We start from the raw sequence: 14,756 nt of genomic DNA on the forward strand, positions 1-14,756 counted from the left end.
ATTTCCCACCTTATTTGACCACGGAAACCTTTTTTTCATGGAAAACCTCAGAGGAACACACTTGGGAAGCCCTGTACCCACTGCATGTCCCATTGTTGGTTTTTTGCTGTTTTCCTTTTTTCCCTTAACCAATATCCAGTGAGCATATATTAGGGGCAAAGTCCTGGGATAATAGGTGCTAATGGGAAATACAAAGATAGATGAATAAGATATGAATGGACCTTGCCCTCAATGAGCTTACAGTCTAACAAAACAGGGTGAGTTGAATTAATTTTCCAATCATAAGATTATTAGCAAATAGATAAAATATGAGCAGGATGACCAAATAATTTATTGTCCAAACTGAGTTTTTTTATTGTGAAAGGGGACACTATTGTTAATTATTTGAGGACCACAGATTAAAATCGAATTGTTTCAGTAAACAGGGATATAAAGTCACTCTAAATATGAGAAGCAATTCCTGACGTTTTTGTCCTCATTCCATTTGTCCTATCTAGAGTTCAACCAGTCACCTTCTCTTCTAAAGAGCACGTATCACCATACTATCTATAAAATCTCAGCTCTGCCTTTTCCCATCTGCTCTGTCTTCCCCCTACTGGCTGGTCAAGAAGCAATGTTAGTAAGGTTCACAGACAAAAATAGAACAATGATGGTCTTCACAAAACTTTATGAATAAAGAGTGAAGTCCTAGGTCTAAAGTATGGAAGAAAGTTGCCTATTGAAGGGTCTTCTTACGGCATATTCAAACGATGCCACACTAGGTAGTTATCATAAATACCATTTTCATGTTTAACATGGAAAGACATTCACAGTACCTTGCCAGAGTGGGTTACAGAACTATGTATAGCATAGCCCCCTTTCTATTTAAAATATGTATTTATAGAGGCAAAGAAAAAGTTCTAGGGTAGACATCGATATTAATGGTAGTCATCTCTATGTGACAAGATTGTAGGAGAGCTTTCCTTTCCTCTATACACTTCCTGGCATTTTTTGGATTTTTTTTCCAGTAAGGATATATTACTTCTAAAATAAGAATTAAACAATAAAGATATTTTTTAAAAAGATTTCATGCCTGTGAATTGTGCAAAAGCTTGTTGGTCAGTGTACAGAAAATTTATAAGGGGAGAGCGACCTCCACCCAATGCCAAGAATGGTGCAAACATCAAGCACCTATTCTCCAAATGGGATCTCATGTGGGTGTGAGGCTGGGGCTTGAGGTGAGGAAGGACTGCCTTTCCAAGTGAGCAAAGGTCATGGGAGTCCTCAGATGCCCGTGTGGGTAGTTCAGGGGTCCCTGGAGACCTGGGCTCTGACCACAGTACCTACACGTCAGAGAGAATGCGGACGTTATAAGTGCCACAGAAGACATTCCTCTCCTCCATCTGCACCTGCTGAGTTTCCTGGTTCTGGTATGCGGTCCACAGGTTGTAGTCATTCTAACAAGGGAACACTTACAGTCAAAGGACGGCAGCAACCTGACCCCAGACACACATCCCTATGACTCTCCCACGGCGAGGGTACAGGGGCCCAAGAGCTCCTTCTCTTCAGGCTGTGGCCACTGCTATGTGGTGATGGGGAGGGACCCGTGAGCAAAAGGAACCCCTGGGTGAGAAAATACTGAGTTGAAGGTCCTGACCCTTCTTCTACCTCTGATTCTGTGAACTTCCGATGCTGCTGATAGCACAACTTTTCCAAAAATGAGCTCACGACCAGGATGCACACAAAATAAAGTCACCGGTGCCCATTTCACAGAAGCCGGGGTTTCGAGTTCCTGTTGTGTGTGCACGAGACAGTACAGAGCGTACTCGTGGGAACTCAAGTCGCATGTGAAATTCCTGTTGCACGCTCTAAGCACTTGTGTGTCAAAGTTTTCATACATCTGCAACCTTCATTTCTCCTTACAGCTGCCTCACAAAGTACATCACTTGCCCCACAAAGTATTCCCACCATTTTACAGATGATGCATCTGAGCCTCAGAGAGGGGAAATCAATTTTATCAGGTCTCAACAGGGGTGTTCCCTGTCCCTTTCCAACATTCCTTCCTCCTTCCTTCCTTCCCTCCTTCCTTCCCTCCTTCCTTCCTTCCTTCCTCCTTCCCTTCCTTCCTTCCCTCCTTCCTCCCTCCTTCCCTTCCTTCCTTCCCTCACTTCCTTCCCTCCTTCCTTCCTCCTTCCCTCCTTCCTTCCTTCCCTCCCTCCTTCCTCCCTCCCTTCCTTCCTCCCTCCTTCCCTTCCTTCCTTCCCTCCTTCCTTCCTTCCTTCCCTCCTTCCTTCCTTCCTCCTTCCTTCCTTCCCTCCTTCCTTCCTCCCTCCTTCCCTTCCTTCCTTCCCTCCTTCCATCCTCCCTCCCTCCTCTCTCCCTCCTTCCCTTCCCTCCTTCCTTCCTCCCTCCTTCCCTCCCTTCCCTTCCCTCCTTCCTTCCCTCCTTCCTTCTTCCCTCCTTCCTTCCTTCCTTTCTCCCTCCCTCCCCACTCCCTCCCTTCATCACACACTTTCTGAGTAGCTATGGCCCTCCAGGGATGCTAAACTCTGGTATAGATGACTCAGCTGGAATTCCAGTTCCAGTCTTCTTCCCAGCCTCATTTTCTTCAACCTCAAAAAGCAGGAAATAGCAATCACACTAACAGGAAACCGATAAGACAAGGTGAGTTTATGATGAAAGCAAAGAGGACCACAGCACGACATCTGTGTCTGGGGACCTGTCTTCCTTCCCAACCTCAGCCTTCTCTTCCATGCCCGTCCACTCTTCCTCAGCCCATCCTCCTTCTCGATCTTTCACCAGGTCCTGACGTCCACATAGAAGTCTCTCCCCAGAAGAATCCATCAGCCTGCTCCCCATCGCGTGTTCAGGCAGCTCTGATATCCTGCCGTGAATTAAACGAGGCTTCCCTGGCTTCTCACAGCCCAGGTTGGAATTCCTTGGCTCTCGCCTACCCACTGAGCTTTGAGAGTCTGGAGGCTACTCGGTGGAGTCGATGGGGTGAAAAAGATCTGGGTTCGAATCCCAGCTCTGCCATGACCAGCCAGGAGACCTTGGGCAAGTATTCTAACAGCACAGCCTCATTTCCACACCCACACACTGGGAGCAACGCTGTCCACCCGACCCGTTGTGAGGACCAAGTAGATCAAGTAGATCACGGAAATCAAGCACAGGCAGTACCCGCTGTAGCCACCACCCCCGGAAGCACTCGCCACTCGCCTCGGCCTCTTCCCAGCAGCCCGCTCTCTGCTGAGTCCCACTGCCTCCCTACCGGTCTCCATACCTTTACCTGTTTCTCTTTCTTTTCTTAAATTAATTATACATTTCTAAGCAGCAAACACTGTCCGGGTAGTTCTTGTTTGTCTGGCAATTACTAGCTACATCACCTAAGGAAGAAGGGTGCTGGCTGTGTTACACTTAACAGAACGACGGGCTTGGAAAGAGCAGGTCAGCCTTGAACTTATGTCTCTTTCCCTCCAGTGGAGGCCTGACACTCTGTTTCTTCTTCTATAAAATGAGTGGAGGGGCCAACTCAAAGATTTCAAAAATTGCAGGCCCACAAATGTGATTTCTTTGGCCCATGTAGTTTTGGGTTTTTTTTTTAATGCTTTTAATTGGTTGCCTGCATTAAAGAAAAGCAAGAGTTGTCCCGTGATAATTCCGATTTCTCACTTCCCTTGAAAGCTCAGGCAGCCTGGGAAGCCGGGGTGCACAGTCTCCCGTGGCAATGCTCAGCTGGACCTGAGTATTGACTGGACCCCCCAGAGTCACCACGGTCCCATCATCCTGCTGCCCTCCCCGCCCCCCTCCCTCCTTTGTGTGACCAGAACGGCCTCTACAGACATAAGAACTGGACCCTTCTCTTTCTCAACTTCTAATTGAAACTGCACAGTCTTCCTATGAATATATTTCAAAATAGAAGGCCCTTGAGCAGAGAGGAGGTGACAGGAGTCCAATGGTCTGGAGAACGACCACCACGCCTGAATGGGCAGAACCCAGAGCTCAGAGTCTCCCATCTGAAACACGGCACTTTTTTTGTTACTACCCAAGGTTTTGTAGAGAGGTCTGAGGCTAAGTAACGCTCTCCTTCCGTCCTAGAACCAGAATGAACCTGGAAGTGAAAGGTCGGAAAGCTTAATTCATTCTGGACCCTGGACGTTTGGGGCCGGCCCTAGCCCTGCCCTCATGTCCTCAATCCCGAGCGACAGACCCCCCTGCAGCCTCTCAATGCAGGGACAGAGGTGGTGAGGAAAACCCCAGCGATCCTGACATTGCTCCTGGCTCTGAGCTCCCCGCTAGACGACAGATGCCATGGACACAGGACCTGACATGGGAGCTGCAGTCAGGAAGAACCCTGAGAAGACAACCATATCAGCGCCCTCATTTAACAGAAGAGGTAGTTAAGGCTTAAGGAGAGAAAGTCACCCCCTTAAGGACACACAGCACCCAACTGTGGTCTCCCTAAGGGAATGTTGCCTCCCACACCCTACATCCATATGCTCTAACCTACAGCCTCCCATATCCTACAGTCATATGCCCCATCCTACATCCTCCCATATCCGACATCCGTATGTGAGGGCCAAGTCTGGACTTCAGCCTTCAATGGCCAGTAGGAAACGACGCCCACAGTCGCTTGCCCCAGGTGCCATTGGAACCCACCTTCGTTCTCAGTTTCCGTTTCGGATTTTTCACGCATAGGTGCTTCCCGTCATCCGCCATCTTAGGAACTGGGACAGTAACCTTGTGGGCGTAAGTAGGGTCTATTCCCCTGGTGTAGGACCCCTGGGGGAAAAGAACCGAAAATGGCTACTCTTAGTTCCTACACTCCAAGAGGAGGGGAAAAACTAGTGTTTGGCAAGATCTGAAAGATGGGTTAGTTCTGGGCAAGGAAGGCCTGGGCCTGGCCAGCTAGGCCAGTGGTGTGTGTAGACTGGCTGAAGGAGGGTAACACCCACCAAACATCCGGAGAGGGACCAGCGAGGATGGTGGGCAGTTCCCAGCTTCCAGCATGTCCCCTGGCTCAAGGCCTCCTCTCCCTCTGCTGGGAAAAATCCAAGCTACCAGGAACCCATGATTTAGGGTCAGGCTTCTGGCAAGAAACAGAAGTATGAATACCAGAGACGGTTACTATCCAGGGAAAACTGCATTTTAACCTAAAAAATACTCTGTGGCTCTGTAAACATCTGTGTACACGAGGCTTTCTTATATGGCACAAGCTGCAATATGGCTGCCTGGGGAAAGTTCCCTGCTCTGTGAGGCTCCGGAAAGGCTCTGCCTCTGTCTTCCCAAGAGGTTTCTATACATGTCATCCCTGCTAGATGCACCAACAAGGGGAGAGTAAATGGGGATATCGGGAGTCCGGACAAAAAGGCAGTTGAGGAAGCAGCAGGAGGCCAGCTCAGGGTCTACCGCAGATGGAAAGGTTGGTGCAGACATGAGGCTGGTCTACAGCTGTCCCCTCCCAAAGAAAGTACCTGCAGTACGGTGATCTGGTGCTGGATGAAAGACTGCATGGACAGGTCGGTCCTGACCTGCTGTGCCAGCACTGCCCAGTGCTGGCTCACGAACACACACCTGTTCAGGCTGTTCTTATCCAGCATACCTGGAAAACAAGAGGTGGACCTGGGGACCTCCCAACTGCGCTGCGATGGTGGCGGGTGGGGTGGGGGGGCGAGTCTTGAGAAATCCCCCAACAGGCCCCGTGTACCGAGGATATACTTGGAGAGATGGACCGGCAGGTGACGGATGAAGTCGCGGTATGTGCTGACCCCAGAAGACAGCTCTCTGACAGCCTCCAGATCCACCAGCACATCGGCGGCGGGGGCCAAGCCTGCTTTGAACACGCTTGCTTTTTCAGAAGACAGCCTATTCATCTCGGAAATATACTGGAGTGAACTCTTCCACTGTCCTTCTAGAGGAAAGCCGGAGAAGGGGGCACGGTTGGGGCGTCTTTGGGGTGACTCCAGGCCGAGAGCAAGTCCTTGCCAAAAGCTTTCCCCAAAACAGAGCTCACCAGGGTCTACCCTGAGGCCACCGGGGTTTGGCCATTTCTTCCGCCAAAATGAAAACAGAGCTTCCCCAACCAAACGCACCAGCAGTTTTCAACGTTCCCAGCTCAAGTCGATGTCTGTGGCCTCCAAACTGCCCTGCTGGTGAGATGGCATGGTGTCTGGAGTTTCCTCTAAATGAGCCCAACAAGAAAAAGTCGCAATTTCAAAAGAGGGGGTTGGAGGAAATAAGATTGGTAAGGCGGTGATAATTATTGAGGCTGGATGACGGTTATGTGGGTAATGATTACACCGTTCTACCTACTTTTGAAACTTGAAAATTTCTGTATACAAAGCGTTTCTGAATCTATGTTTTGTGTTTCCCGTAATTTTTCCGTGTATATGTCTTGCTTCAAAACCCAAGTGAGGACGGCCCTGAGGTCAGGGCCCAATTCCCCACTGCTTTTGTTTCCACCTCAAGACTGAATCCAATGCTGCAAAAATAGCTCCTGGTGGGTTGGATTCTGGAGGTGCCCCTCCCCCTATCCCCCCACACCAGAGGTCAGGGGCTGGACCGAGAGATTCCGGCCTGGGGCAAAAGGGGACTTAAGCTCACACTGACTGATTTTATTTTATCTTTTGGCCACGCCCCACAGCACGTGGGATCTTAGCTCCGACCAGGGATCGAACCCGCACCCCCTGCAGGGGAAGCGCAGAGTCTTAACCGCTGGACTGCCAGGGAAGTCCCGCACTGACTGATTTTAATCCTTGTTTCTCTCCTTACCAGATGTGGGATTAAATGAGGGAATAAATATCACAGAGCCCAACCCACTTCGTAGGTGACAAGGGAATGTCAGTTGCCCACCTCTGTCCTCCCCAGATATGGCTGCCCTACCAGCCCCTCCGTCTCCACGGGACTCCCTCCCCATCGGCTTTCCTCCTACCAGCAGGCTTACCAGTAGCGGTTGCTCCCCACGACACATTTTCGTGCAAGCTGGCTTCTCCTGTAGTTTTGGAGAACGGGAAGGATGTGTGCCCGGATCTGGCTGCCCAGCAGACTTGTGAGGTCTCGCACGGGGGCGTGTGGCCTTTCTCAGGGACGAAAAGCACATCCTTGGGGTCTGGGTCGTTCCCTGAAAAACAAAAGGCCAAGATGAGTGGCTCTTCCGTACAGGTGTGTGGAGAGGAAGTGGTAGAGAGAGATGGTGTTATTTCTACTGGCTTCTTTTTCATCGACACAAAGCGGACCAGGCCAGTTGTGTCTGTTTTTATTTGGGGCCTCTGAGTTTCTACATAAAAATCACAGAGAGCCTCTGTTAGCCTTTGCCAGCCCACCTGCACTGCAAACTGCATCAGAGCTCTATATACAGGAGGACAGAGAGAGAATGAGAGGGAGAGAGGGAGGGAAAGAGGAAGAGAGAGAGCGAGGAGCTGGAAGAGGGACTGCTTTTCTGAAGCTTTTGCGTCATGTTCTTCAATGATATGAATAAATGCCCTTGAGTCAAATTAGAAAATTTAATTTTTTTTCTTTCTTTTTGGCCGCACCGCGCTGCATGCAGAACTTCCCCCAGCAGGGATCGAACCCATGCCCCCTGCAGGAGAAGCACAGAGTCTTAACCACTGGATGACCAGGGAAGTCCTAGAAAATTTAATTTTTAAGAGAGAAGCTCCCCTAGGAAAAGGGGAAGGTTGCCACACCCCGTAACTGGACTTACACAACTTTTAATACAAGGAGCTGATTCCTGTGGTGGGTGAGGACCTGTGTGTACAGATGAGGCTACTCAAGCCTGCCGCCCCTGTCCGGGGGCCAGCATTGCCCATGGGAGATGATCAGGATGGGGGGCCTGGTTTTCAACCCCGCGACTGCGTGACCACGGCCAAATCACTCAGGTTCCCTGAACTTCGACTTCCTTACCTATACAATGAAGGAGCTGGACTGATCAATCTCTAATCTAACTTATGGGATCCTCTGATTTTCTCCACCACTTCTTCATTCCAGATGATTATTCTTTTACTTCCTGGACACACCAAAGAAATCAAGGGCATATAACGGGATCTAACTGCCCCCAAGGTCACGTAGCTTTAAACTTTCCCGGGATTCTATGAGTCTGCAAACAGGACCACAAACTAGGTCTCGTGGACAGCAGGAATTCCCCGCCCTCAAGAGCTCAACCTCTGAATCCCTCCATCTGACGCCCTCTCCCAGCCTTGTCCCAGTCTGCTAATCCTCTGCTTCTCGTACTGGACCCCCTGCAACCCCCAGTCCCTTGCCTCCTTTCTGGTTGCTTTTGCTGCCCCAGTCCAGCTGGCCAAACATGTCCAAGACCTTGTCACCGACACCCTAGACCACCAGCTCTCAAAGTGAGGTCACCAGACCAGCAGCAGCATCCGCTGGGAACTTTTTAGACATGCAGACTCGTGGCCCACATCGCACCTGCTGGGTCAGGACCTTTCAGGGAGGACCCCGGCCACCTGGGTTTTAATAAGCCCTCCCAGTGATTCTGATACAAGCGACGATCGAGAACGCCTACCCCAGCCTTATTTGGCCCCTCCACTACCTCCAGCCTTGGATAAACTCCAAGTCGAGGTTGGACTTTATGTGCAAGCAAGGAACACAGTGGGATGAATGACCTCTTGGCCTAGTTTCTGTGCAGTGCAAACCGAAGGGCAAGACAACTCAGGAGCACCCCCCTTACCACCTTCTCAAACCCGCTTCAACCCCTAACCCGCTAAAGCAGGAACCGCCCCAGCATTAAGCAGCAGAGGCGCAGACCCGCCACTTCTGGGCCTAAGGGAGGCAGAAATCCCTTTGAAAAGCCTGACAGTTGAAAGTTCCTTCTGCATTTGTCCTTTTAGAATTTTCTAGAAGGAAGTCCCATTCAGCAGCTTCTCCTTCGGTCAACAGGATCAGGTGTCAGGACAAAGCGCTCTGTTCTGCAATCTGGAAGATCCCCGTCTACCTAAGCTTGTCCACACCTCCCATTCCTTGACAGGCTCCTGAAGTCTGGCCTCCTGGTCTCTGGGGACCCTTAGGTCTCTACCTGTGGCCTCGCTCACCTGAGGCATCGTTCCGCCCTCTCAGAAACAGGACTCTGATGACGTCAACAGCAGTGAGCAGTAACTCGGGGTCGCACACCTGCAGCAGCAAGAGTGTGTAATTCGTCTTCGTCCGGTAGCTGCTGTTCCCAAACCAGTACAAAATCTCCCTCATCTTCTGTTCCACCATCTTGTCCAGCATTTGGTTCAAGGAGGACTTGATGATTTTCCCCTCCTTCTTGCTGAGGTTGACCCGGGACCTGTGGTAGACAAAATCCTTCCCCTGCGTGGTCTGAAGGATATTTTGAAAATAGTGTAACAAATGCAAGCTATCCAGCTGCTGCAGGATGCTGACTAGAAACCTCCTCTGGGACATCTTGCCCACCCTTCGGAACCACTCTTTGGTGGAGAAGATCTTCCAGGCCAGGACACACGTCTCACACTTCTGGCACACGGGGACAGAATTGTTCCCCTTCTCACATAGAAAATAAGGGGCATTCTTGAGCCTCGATGCCATGTTTTCCATGGTCCCGAGACGACCCGCTCATTTGATCCTTGCCGGTTGTCAACTGCACCAAACCCCAGAGGAACAGGAGAGGCTGATAAATATCCCAATTGAGCCTTTTCTTCCTCCCAAAGAAAAAGGAAACTGCTGCAATGGGCAGAAGGCTGCTCTCCCCAGAAACTGCCGTTGAGTCTGGCTTTCCGTACCGACCTCCTAGGAAACATGCCTTTACCGTAAATCTCCTAAGCCTGGCGCTGCTCAGGAGGAGGCAGTTGCTGTATATTCTGAAAGAGCCGGTCATGTCGTTTGTAGAACAACAGGAAGAGAGGTAGTCAAATTTAAATAATGTATGGACCCCTTTCAAAGGGGGAAAAAAAAACATCGTGGAGCCTGGTGTTGAGCTTCCATTGTTGCTGTTTGTGAGTGACTTTTAAATATTTCTGAATATGAAATTAGATGGAAACGTCTGTGTATGGCTGGTTAGAATGATCTTGAATATGTTTATGGTCATCTTCTTAACTCATCATCAAAGTGAAAACACAAATATTTAATATATATTTGTTACTTAACTGCTTCAGAAGGTTAACCAGAAACCTCTGCAGGGAAAACTCCCTGGTGGAAAAAAATGTCTGTGGGCCTGAGAATATATTTGGGGACTTCTAGCCTCAATCACACACCAACCCAGGTATCTGGGAGGAAGCACAGCTGAGCGGAGTGTGGGGTCTGGGGTCAGACTCCTGGGTTTGGACCCCAGCCCAGCTGCTCACTAGCTCTGTGAACACGGGCACATTACTTAACCCTTTATGCTTCAGTCTCCTCGTCTGTAAAATGGAAACAACAGTAGTTCCTACTTCAGAGGCAGTGTGAGGATGAAATGGGGTATTATATGCAAAGCACTTAGAAGACTGCCTGGTACATATTCAGCCCCCAATAAATGCTAACTATCGTCCTACTGTCATCAGTATTATTGTCATTGGGATCATTATTCTGGGCAGCCGCATAATCAATGTCCACTATGATGTTTATACATGCATAGGTACAGACATTGAGATGCATGGGAAGAAACAGTATGTGCGGAGCTTTTAAAAGAAAAATGACATGACAGTGACTTACCTGTTTCATGAGATCATTACCATTTAGCACTGCCTTGGGATCCACTCAGAAGTGGTGACTTGGGCCATTACAGCCAAACACGTGAGCACACACGGCCCTCGGGGCCCCCGAAAGATGGTCAGTGATGACCCAGAAGGAGACCAGGGGCTCACTGAGATTTCCAAAACTTTTTAGTAACAAAAGCCTGTTTGCAAATTATATCTTCTGTAAAAACCCAACATGCAACATAGACATAGTGACAGTCTATTAGTACAAATTTATAAGTTCAAAAGTTGACTTGTTAGCAGGGCAGTTGTTGAGAGCCACGGGGCTATTCTGAAGACAAAACCTCTACACCAGAGGCCAAAGATGACAGACATTGTCTTACACCAGCTTCAGACTCCACAAAATTTAAATTAGCAGCAGCTCCAGAGAACCCAGAGAGTCCACAGAAAACAGCTTGAAAATCACTCCTAAATGCTGACGTACTCACAATGAAGTGTCTCCAAATAATTTTCAAAAGGTCTGAGAAAAATACGCACACACGCACACACACACACTACACACATATTCAGTGTGTATATGTGCATACACAGAAAGAGAGCACAAATGCAACAAACTGCTAATAACTGGTGAAGCGGGTGAAGAACATATGAGTGTTCATCATTCTATTCTTTCAGCTTTTCACAGGTTTGAAAATTTTCAAAATAACTAATAAAGCTATACTGCTAAATTAGGAAAAATGACTGTAAAAGACTACTACGTAACCATAGCCCCTCAGCTCACCACCGCAGCCAAAATGCCCTTGCAAACGTAGGACAACCCAGAAAAGAGTTTTGAGGACACACTGAGACAACTCTACTTCAGGTGGGACCAGGTTCACACACTGATTCTGGTACCACGGAGCTGGACGATCATGAGCTCCCTGCCTGGCTTCTCCGAGCCTCAGTTTCTCCATCTTACTGATGATGAGGAAGGAGGAGATGAAGGCAGATGATGGAAATTACGCTACCTTCTACCATCAGATCAAATGTGTGAGGCCAGTTGCCTCTGCTCTTGGTGTTGTTATTACTACCCCGCATTAAACCAAAAGGTTGGCAATACCGTGAGCATGTCTAGCGCCCGCGTCTGGCGACCGGGCACCGATAGAGAAAGGCAGCGTGAGTCATCGCTGGGTTGGTTGGCCGTGAAGGTCTTGTAAAGAGTGGGGGTGGGGACAGGAACCAGGCCGGGAAGGAGGTCAGTGCTAACAGCTCAAGCTCCTCTAACTGACAGATGCCTGGAGAAAAGGCCAGAGTGGATTAGCATCTCACCCACCAGGAAGGCCAGACAGAGGAGGGAGGCCCAAAGCACCTGAGTATAAAAGGGGGCACATTAGCCCCAGAAATGCTACAAGCTGAAAATACAATAGCTTGTTCCTAAAGGTCCAAATAAATGAGGATTTTCATCTGTGAAGCTGACATACTTCAAGGGAGCAGTTTTACAATCCAACTCAGCCTTGGAGTCAGAGATTGGCTGGAATCCTGCTGCTTTCTTACTAGGGCTGTGGCCTTGGGCAAGCCCCTCGGCCCCTCTGGGCCCCCATCTCTCCTCCTCTGTAGAAGATGTGTGATCACCAGTGCCCTGCAGGGTGAGGCTTACATTCGTTAGTGTAACTAAGCCTGGTGGTTACTTCTGCTGCTGCTGCATCCCACATACACAGGTGTGAGCACGCACACACGTGCACACACGGCATGTCAGCCGGCTCAGGCAGGGACACTGGAGCCATTTGAGATCGGATGTTAGAGTTTAGAATGTGACCTTGGCGGATGGCGGGATGCGACGGCCTGATGGGTAAGCCAGTGGTGGGGAAGTGGCGCCGGTGGTACCCAGAGAGGTAGGCGGGCAAACAGGTCTCGCTGGAGTAAGACCCAGGAGGGGAAAACACTTCTCAGAGGAAAGCTTTGGTGCTGAGACGTACATCTGGAGATTTCTCAAATATCCAAGCTACCAGCAGCCTGCAGGCTCCACGCAGTCCCCGAGCTGCCTTCTGCCCTTTGCATTCTGTTTTGTTCATGACTCTGATTAAAGCCTACACCGCCCCCAAACCTTCACTTCCTCTGCCCGCCCCCTGCATGGCATAGCGAGCCCCAGAAGGCATGGCTGCTGTACCCTCATCGGCTCCGCTGTCCTGCCCAACGACGTGCACCTGAGGTTCTGCTGGTTCCCACCCAGCACCTGACCTGGGTCAGATGGCGGGAAATCAGGGAAGGGCTCCGGCTGCAGAGCAGGAGGGTCTCGGCTACGGAGCAGCAAACATACCTCCACCCCGCGACTCCCTTGCCGCCCTCGGCTGCCCGCCTCTGTAGATGGAGATCGTGAGTCCACCTCGCTCACAGGCGGGTAATGTGTTTGCAAAGGCACTTGATCACATGGGAAAAGCTGTACTAGGATCGTTCTCAAGAGGAAAGGTGGGAAAACCGTCGTGTTTGAGCCACCGCCTGCCCATCAGGTGGTGTCACACTTGTTGGCAAAGTTAACTGAGACAAGTCTTCGTTCCTGAGAAATCGTGGAGTTTCCAGTTGCCATTTGCCCTTTGGTTTAAAGGGAAGCAGGTGGGGGGCTTCCCTGGTGGCGCAGTGGTTGAGAGTCCGTCTGCCGATGCAGGGGACATGGGTTCGTGCCCCGGTCCGGGAAGATCCCACATGCCACAGAGCGGTTGGGCCCGTGAGCCATGGCCGCTGAGCCTGCGCGTCCGGAGCCTGTGCTCCGCAATGGGAGACGCCACAACAAGGAGGGGCCCCCGTACCGCCACAAAAAAAAAAAAAAAAAAAAAAGAAGCAGGTGGGGAACGAGGGCATTGGCTAGAAATGTCTCCCTCTCCGGGAGGGGGAGAAACACGAGAGCACAGAAAAGTTCTGACCTGGCTGACACGGCCAGGTCCTCAAAGAGGTCGGGTGACTTCCTGCTTGTTCGGAAACTCACGGCCACTTGCCATTGGTATGAAGGGTGGAACAGACTCAAGAGAGTAGATGGGGCAGACAGAGGTTCTCAAACCAAAGTCTGCATCAGAACGCCCAGAGGCCTTGTTAAAACACTGCCCCAGAGCTTCTGATTCAGCGGGTCTGGCTGACGCCCGAGAATTTGCTTTTCTAATAGGTTCCCAGGTGGTGCCGATGCTGCTGGTCAGGAAGCCACACTCTGAGAACCACTGATGTTCATGTCTCAGAACCTGTGAATGTAACCTCGTTTTAGAAATAAACACAAACGTTTTTTTCAGGACGTCCTACTGAGCGTCCTTGACCAAGTTTTGCCTCTCTGAGCCGCCAACCTTTTCATTTTCATTCCATAGAACAGGAAAAATACTCCCTATCTCACAGGGCTGCAAAGATTAAATGAGGTAAGAAATGGGGAACGGTCCTCAAAATGCCAAAGCCCTCCCTACTCATCATTAACTTTAAAAACCTAAGCTTTAAAATTTTTTTTAATTTTTATTTTTTGCCGGCGTCACAAGGCAGGCGAGATCCTAGCTCCCTGACCAGGGATCAAACCAGAGCCCCCCGACCCCGCAGTGGAAGCGTGGAGTCTGAACCACTGGACCGCCAGGGAAGTCCCCAAACCTAAGCTTTTTAGAGGAAACCCGAGGGCCTCAGCAAAACTTCAGTGAAGGAACGTGGCAGCCAGCGGTGGGTGTGAAGAGGAAAGAGGATCCAGAACCTCTGGAATGTCGGATCAGCTGCATCTGCTATTATATGTTCCTGTCTATGTTTAGGGAGTTGCCAAAGACCGTGGAGGCTTCTGTGGGACATCCAGAAGAGTGGCACACACTGACACAGCTTGGGGAAAATGACAGAGGGCGTAAAATTGGCCTTTGTTATCTTTTTTAATTTTTTATTTTGTTTGTTTTAGGCGATTTTCAGTTTTTGGACCCAGGGGAAGAAAAAAGGTATGCCCATCGCTTAAGGCAATGCTAATGCTCAATTTTGCTTTGATCTTCTATCTCGAGAAGAAAGGTCTTAAAACCAAAAGTGAGTGGACAAAAAGAGGAACTGAAGTTCAAAACAGGTAAGGAGACACCCAAAGGGTTCCTTTTATGAATCTGAGTGTGGCCTAAACGAATTACATCTCACGACACTGACACAGTTTACCAACGTGACTGAAATCCAGGCAGTAAATTT

General features: G+C 49.8%; 1 protein-coding gene across 1 annotated transcript in view; it reads right to left on the bottom strand.

Moving 5' to 3' along the window:
- FBXW10B (F-box and WD repeat domain containing 10B) overlaps positions 1–13,240 on the bottom strand; it is a 38,897-nt gene extending 25,657 nt beyond the window's left edge. Inside the window, exons 1-7 of the mRNA XM_027130970.1 lie at positions 9,024–13,240; positions 6,923–7,099; positions 6,072–6,191; positions 5,687–5,890; positions 5,454–5,581; positions 4,639–4,761; positions 1,327–1,436 (exon numbers count right to left, since the gene is read on the bottom strand). Coding sequence (XP_026986771.1) covers positions 1,327–1,436; positions 4,639–4,761; positions 5,454–5,581; positions 5,687–5,890; positions 6,072–6,191; positions 6,923–7,099; positions 9,024–9,528 — 1,367 coding nt within the window. The 5' untranslated portion in view covers positions 9,529–13,240. The remainder of the gene's footprint in view (positions 1–1,326; positions 1,437–4,638; positions 4,762–5,453; positions 5,582–5,686; positions 5,891–6,071; positions 6,192–6,922; positions 7,100–9,023) is intronic.
- Positions 13,241–14,756: the final 1,516 nt, after the last annotated feature.

This window comes from Aethalodelphis obliquidens, unplaced genomic scaffold, assembly GCF_003676395.1.
Source record: "Aethalodelphis obliquidens isolate GAN/ISIS:26980383/991018 unplaced genomic scaffold, ASM367639v1 scaffold38, whole genome shotgun sequence".
NCBI lineage: Eukaryota > Metazoa > Chordata > Mammalia > Artiodactyla > Delphinidae > Aethalodelphis > Aethalodelphis obliquidens.